Source organism: Myotis lucifugus, unplaced genomic scaffold (genome assembly GCF_000147115.1).
Source record: "Myotis lucifugus unplaced genomic scaffold, Myoluc2.0 scaffold_162, whole genome shotgun sequence".
Lineage (NCBI taxonomy): Eukaryota > Metazoa > Chordata > Mammalia > Chiroptera > Vespertilionidae > Myotis > Myotis lucifugus.
In genome coordinates this window covers 1,597,464-1,604,633 of record NW_005871210.1, presented here as the reverse complement: position 1 = coordinate 1,604,633, position 7,170 = coordinate 1,597,464, and the positions used below count along the sequence as shown (strand labels likewise).

Genomic DNA, 7,170 nt, shown 5'->3' with positions numbered 1-7,170 from the left:
CTCCTCTCCCTTCCCCAAGCCAGGTAGCCAATGGGAGGCCTGGGGCCAGTAAGACAGGGATGCTATGGGGTGGGAAGCAGGGGAGGAGGAGGAAAGGGTAGAAAGACAGGAAGAGGTAGCTACACAGAGAGAGACAGACAGAGGGACACAGAAAGACTCAGAAACACACTGAGAGACACAGCGAGTTAACTGTGCATGCACACACACAAAAAGGTCATTAGAGAGACAGAAAGGGGGACAGAATGAAGGGGAGAGAGACAAAGGGACAGAGAGAGAGGCAGAGAGAAATTAAGGGCAGGACCCACATTCCACTCATTGGCTTCCTAGGACCAGACAGGGCCACGAGGACAGGGCAGGGGGTGGACAGGGAAGACAGAGCTAGAGACAGGGTCTGAGTGTCAACATCACGAAAAACGAGCATTCGCTATCCCTTGCTGCATGTTTAGCGCCACACTGCATGTTGCAGAGAGCAAAATGCAGGTCCAAGTCCCCACACTAGGAAAGATTCCTCAGAGGCCGAGGCGGCCTTTCCCAGGGCCAGGCGGCTGATCAAGGCCCCCACAGACTGAGATCACCAGGGGTGGCTTAGCAACAGGGCTGCATTTGAGCTGCCTCTTGAAGAGCAGGTGGGAAGAAGGGACACGGGTGTTCAGTGGAGGTGGGAAGACACATGTGGGTACAGTTAGGAGGGCCTTGGATGCCAAGCCAAGGAGCTGAGGGAGCCTCGGTCACACGGGGGAGTGAATAATGGAAGCTGTGCGTTGGGGAAACCCGGCCCGGAGAGCAGCAGAAGGCTGCAGGCACTCCTGACCCTCCAGGCCCACTCCTGATGCCCACTGTTTGCCACTACCTTCCAGCAACCCCACACCGCCGGCCACACCGGACTGCTTCTCACCTCCGTGTCGTTCCCCATGCGTTCCTCTGCCCGGAAGGCCCTCCCCGTCCAAAGCCTTTCGTTGGCAAACGCTGAAACATGGCTTAAACTCTTCTCCAGGGCTTTCTCTTCCAGGAAACCTTCAGGCAAGAGGAGGTACCCCTCCCGGCACAAAAGCCAACATGAACGCTCCCCCGGCTCAGCTGAATCAAATCATGTTTTTGACCGAGACCAGAAAACATCATTGGCTCCATCTGTGTCTTGGCCTTACCACACCCAGAATTTGCCTGACCTCACCGGACACCCTGCCAGCTGTCAGGCATCAGTATCCACACCCTGAAGAGAGGAGGGAACGGGCAGGGGAGGGATGGGGTGACAGCGCAGGGCACATTTGCCTAGAGGTGCTTTGGGCTGGCTGGTCACAGAGCAGTGACTCACTCCCCAGAGAGGAGGGGAGCGAGAGGCACTGGGGACAATCGCTGGGCATCCGAGCCTTCGTGGAGAGCTGGAGGTTCTTGGAAGAGAAGGACCTCCTGGGGATCGGACGCACCCCCAGCACTGGCCAGGAAGGCGGCTGAGGCCTCACTGCCCACACCCACCAGGCGGGAGCCATGGATAAGTTCCGCATGCTCTTCCAGCACTTCCAGTCCAGCTCCGAGTCGGTGATGAACGGCGTCTGCCTGGTGCTGGCCGTGGTCACTGTCAAGCTGTACTCCTCCTTCGACTTCAACTGCCCCTGCCTGGCGCGCTACAACACCCTCTACGGCCTGGGCCTTCTGTTCACACCCCCGCTCGTCCTCTTCCTCTGCAGCCTCCTTGCCAACCGGCAGTCTGTGGTGATGGTTGAGGAGTGGCGCCGGCCCGCGGGGCACCGGAGGAAGGACCCAGGCATCATCAGGTGTGCAGTCCCATACCACCCAGAGGCCTGTGGGCATTGTCAGGCCCCGCCCACGCCTGCACAGGCACTGCCAGGTGCACCCCAAACTCTGACCTTCCCCCATGGGCATTCTCAGGCTCCCCACTGGCACAGGAATTGTCAGGGACACCCCCAAACCCTACCCTTCCCCCATGGGCATTGTCAGGCTCCCCACCCGCACAAACACTGCTAGGTGACCCCCAAACCCCCATCACCCCCATGGGTGTTGTCAGGGCTCCTCACCTGCCCCCCCGACTCCAGGCACTCTCACATGTGCCCCCTCCTTTCCCCAACTAAAGCATCATCAGCTCACCAGACCCATTTGCAGTTTCCACTCTGGAAACAGACATTTCTGTTCCTGTCCTTTGTCTCCCTTCTGTGGCCAGTGCTAGAGACACATGAATGATCCAGAATTCCCCATAATTTCCCAGGTCACATCGATCACGCTGCCATGGATTATACCTCACCACACGTGTGAAGGGCCATCCCCTGACATGCATAGGGGCTTTGCCTGTAGTGAGAGGCATGCTTGGCTTAAAGGCTGCCTCCCTCTCCCATACACTCCCCAGGGCAGCTCTACTGTCCTTAGAGCCTCCCACCTGGTGGGTGCCCTCTGTCAAAACCAGTTGATGGAGTTTAGCAATTTGAATTGCTCCCTGGTCAACACTAAACATCGCCTTGGTGCCAAGCCCTGTGTGTGCACGGCCTCTGGATTCTCACCTCAGCCCTGGGTCTGCTCCTATTAGGGTCCATGTCTAAGGATGAGGGGCCTGAGGCACAGAGAAGTTTAGTAACTCAGCTGAGCTCCCACAGGTAGGAAGAAGCACAGCTCACTCCGTTGCCCTGCGTGTTTTCAACAAAACGTCTAAGTGCTCTAGACCCATGGGCAGTGGCGGGAGGAGCTTGGTGAGTTTTCGCCCACTCATGATCTCCTCTCTGCTCTATGCTTTGGCAAGGACCATTGAGGTGTCCTCAAGGGTATGTAAGGCAATGTCATGAGAAGCCCTCAGTTCCACCTTCTGACTACACTGCCCCCGAAGAAAATGCTGGAGCTGCCCCTGCCTACAGCGTATTAATAATTCTCTGCTGGGCAGGCCATGCACACATGCGCACACACGTGCGCATACACACACACACACACACACAGCATACATCATTTTATGTTTGTTACAGTGCAAGTTAGAGACATCTGCATCCTGTGCACAAGCAGCCACTATTTCACGTTCCTCAGGGGCTCTGTGCTCCCTGTCATCCAGCCACACAAGGAGAGTCACATACACTGGGCGTGCCCGTGACCTTTTCCTCTGGGAGTCAGTGGTTGCAGCTCCACTAGGCTCCTATCCTGGGACCAACACCCCATGCAGGACAGAGAGGCGTGGAGTGGGTCAGGGGAGACACCTGGACAGTCAGAGAGTGGGCTCCCTGGATGCTAGGAGAGGTGTTGGAGGTGCTACGTCTGGGAGGGACATTGGGCAGGGCTGTCTGAGTTTAGGCTTCCCTCGAAAGCAGGCTCTGGGAAGAATGTGATAATGAATAGGCAACTGGAGTTCAGCCCTACTGGGGACCCTCTAAGAGAGTGTGTGGGACACACCTCAGAAATGGCACACTGAGGGTCTAGGAAGATGGGGTGTTTATCCACCAGGCCCCATCCCTCCTGGGTTGAAGGTTGAATTGGGTTTGTGAACTTTCTATCGCTTGCAGCCTAGCCCTCAGGCAGAGCCATGCAAGTGGTTGAGGCGGCTGAGGCGGAGGCCCTCTGGCCTCCATGTGAATAGGAACTATCCTCCAGCAGAGTCTGCTACCAGGCCCAGAGCAGGAAGAGCCCCAGCTCCCAGTGTGCAGTCCTGGGACTCCCAGGGCCCCCAGCCCTCCTTCCTCCTTGCCCTCTGCCACTGGCACCCCTGCAGTGGAAGCTGCAGCCATTCCTTTGGTGTAACTACGACTAGTATTTCCCAGCCCTCCTGGGAAGTCCATCTTTGCATCTCCTGTAGCCTTCCTGCTTCAGCTGAATTCCAGCTGCCCTTTGTGACCCCCCCCTTTCCTCTGCTCCCAGGTACATGTGCTCCTCTGTGCTGCAGAGAGCGCTGGCCGCCCCCCTTCTCTGGATCCTGCTGGCCCTCCTTGATGGGAAGTGCTTCGTGTGTGCCTTCAGCAGCTCCGTGGACCCTGAGAAGTTTCTGGACTTTGCCAACATGACCCCCAGCCAGGTTCAGCTCTTCCTGGCCAAGGTGCCCTGCAAGGAGGATGAGCTGGTCAGGGACAGCCCTGCTCGAAAGGCAGTGTCTCGCTACCTGCGGTGCCTGTCACAGGTAATGTGGACAGTCCTCTCCCGAGAAGCCTCCCACTATCCTGCGTGGGTTCCGAGGGGTGAGGAGGTACAGGTGACGATCTGAAGCCCCTCCCTACTGCTGGAGACACAACCAAGGAGCAGGTGGTCCCCAGGGGGGTCAGGAGCTTGACTCATGTACAGAACAGTGTTGGGCCCTAGGAAGTGGGCACTTGGTCATCAATGCTGACTCACCCCAGGACAGAGACCAGGTACCCATATCCTCCGGGAGTCAGCTAGGCCCGTCCTCAGGGGGCTGGATGGCAGAAAGCACTGCAGATACACTGCTCTGTCCACCCCATTCTTTCCATCCCTCAGAAATAATACGAATTACATATATATATATATATATATATATTTGATTTTTTACAGAGAGGAAGGGAGAGGGATAGAGAGTTAGAAACATCAGTGAGAGAGAGAATCATCGATCAGCTGCCTGTTGCACACCCCTCACTGGGGATGTGCCCGCAACCAGTACATGCCCTTGACCGGAATCGAACCCGGGACCATTCAGTCCGCAGGCCGACGCTCTATCCACTAAGCCAAACCAGTCAGGGCCGAATTACCCTTTATTGAGCACTTATGTGTCAGGCACTGTGTTAAGCATTTCATATGCATTCTTTCATTCAATTCTCAGAACAACCCCATGAGGTGGATGCAGTCACTATCATCCCATTTCACAGATGAGGAAGTGGAGGCTCTGAGAGTTTAGCTCACTAGGCCAAAGTCACACCGCTTGGAAGAGGCAGGACAGGGATCTGAATGCACACTGTAACTCCTGACCCTCTTAACCACCTCCATATAATGCAGGTTCTCCCTAGGTGCCTGGCTCCCCACAGGGTATCAACTCCATTATCCTGGGAACAAACCCCAGCCCAGACTCTAGATTCTACCACCTCCACTCCCAGAGCCTCAGGCTCGGCTGTGTCCTCCAAAAAGTATTTACCTGAACCTATACATGCCCAGTATCCCTGGGGCCACAGAGAATAAAAACATGACCCCAGCCCTCTGTGGAGCTGAGACCCGCTGGTGGCAGATGCAGGCCCGTGGGGCAGGGCAGAGAGGACCAGTGCTCAGGATGCACTGATTCTGCTTCAGGCTGTGGCCTTGGCCCTGTCACTCTCCCTCTGGGCCTCGGTTTCTCCTGCAAAATCAAGGGAAGTTTGGTCTCCTTCACTTGATGGTCCCTGCAGGCTGACACACTCTAGGCTTCACCAGCTCCTTGGAAAGAATGTAGAATTTTCCATCAGACCAGGGTTGGAGTCCTTACTCCACAGCTGTACGTTTATCAGGCACATTAAATGCTCCTAGAATGTAAAATACTCACACAGTATTTTACACTGGTAAGCGGGGAGGATTCTGTGAGAGGCCAAAAGAGGGATTGTAAATCACATCTACAAATGATAAGAATGCAAATATGTCTTTGTGTGAGGGGAGTGAATTTTCAGTTCCAGGTCCACACAGTTGCTCTGGTTTGAAGCGAGGCCTTGAAGAGACTGTCGCTATGGATGGGCAGAGAGGAGGGAGACTCTCCAGCCTTAGACAACTGCCTCTAATGGTTTCTCACTCTTGGCCTGGAACACTGTTCCCTGTTTGTATCCTGCACAACTGTTACTAACCCTTCCGGTCTCAGCCTAAACCTCACTGTTCCCTGAGCCCTCCAGTTCAGGTTGGGCAAATTCCCATGACTCCCTGTACATCCCTTAACATGGCACATAGCCAGTCATCGTCTACTAGTTGTTTCCTCCACTTAAGTGTGAGCTCTCTGAGAGAAAAGACTGGGTCCCCAGTGCTTCCCCCAAAATATAGAATAGATGGATGCATAGACAGGGTGGATAAATATATGTGAGGATGGATGGAGCACTGAATAAAAAATTAAAGGATGATGGATGGATGGATGGATGGATGGAGTGTAGGGAAGGCAAAACTTTACTTCTTCCCACCTTAGGTTTTCAGCTGAGATGCTAACAAAAAAAAAATTAACAAAAGGAAAACAGTGTATTAACATGTGCAGTGGACACCATGCAGGAGAAACCTAAACCAAAGAGTAACTCAAAGTGGTGGCTTAGAATTCTGGCTTATATAGCACCTTCAGCAAAGAGTAGTATCTTTGTAGAGAAATGACAGGACAAAGGAAAGCGGTTTTAGGCTTCCAAGGGCAGAAACTGTGGGAAGGTAAATACATGAGAGGAAGCATGGAGTTTCTTACTCCTTAATAGAGTAAGGTTTGCTCACACGTTCCTCTGGTGCTGCCTCTGGGCTGATAAGAGTCTGTCTCCAGTAAAAGGAGAATTTATATCTTGCCTTTAGGCAGAAAGGGGGAAGGTAGAAAGAGCTTCTCCTATATTTACCGCTTCTTAATTTTCTTCAGCTCAAAATAATTTTATGTCCAAGAGGCCTACTTTAGAGTGATCTATTCTGATTTCCAGAAGAAAAGTTGGGAGGATGAATGGTGGGTACATGAATGGTTAGGATAGGCAAATTGCAGGAAGGATGAGAGTATCAGAACGGGAATGGATGGGAGAATAGGTGGCTGGATAGGAAGATGGATGATGGACAGGTGGAAAGATGGTTGAGAGGATGTCTGGATAGGAATATAATAGATATGTAGTCATATGGGAGGATGGATGACTGGATGGATGCGGGGAGAGATAGCTGGGGAAATGAATGGATGCAAGGATGAGATGATATTGAAGGGAGGATGGATGGAGGTTGTTGGTTGGATGGATGACTAAATAGGAAGATAAATATATCTGAGGAGGAATGGAAGAGATAAAGGAAGAGACTGGAACACCTGTGCCTGCCACCCCATTCAGCGCTGTGTCCCGCCCACACCTAACCTCATCTCCCCCCCCCCCCGCCCCCGCCCCCAGGGCATTGGGTGGAGGCTCACCCTGCTGCTGATCGTGGCGGCCTCCCGGCCCGCTGCCTTAGGGCCGTGCTTGACCAGACGGTCTTTCTGGAGCGCAGATACTGGAGCAAATATATGGATCTGGGGGAGAAGCCTCTTCCAAGAAACGTGCTGTGAGCCTGCGCGGGACTTCGCGCAACTCT

At 53.9% G+C, this 7,170-nt stretch overlaps 1 protein-coding gene across 1 annotated transcript in view; it reads left to right on the top strand.

Moving 5' to 3' along the window:
• Positions 1-1,485: 1,485 nt before the first annotated feature.
• The window catches only part of CALHM3 (calcium homeostasis modulator 3), a 6,302-nt gene continuing 617 nt past the window's right edge, over positions 1,486-7,170 (top strand). Inside the window, 5 exon segments of the mRNA XM_006095941.1 lie at positions 1,486-1,772; positions 3,844-4,099; positions 6,990-7,032; positions 7,035-7,120; positions 7,122-7,162. Coding sequence (XP_006096003.1) covers positions 1,486-1,772; positions 3,844-4,099; positions 6,990-7,032; positions 7,035-7,120; positions 7,122-7,162 — 713 coding nt within the window.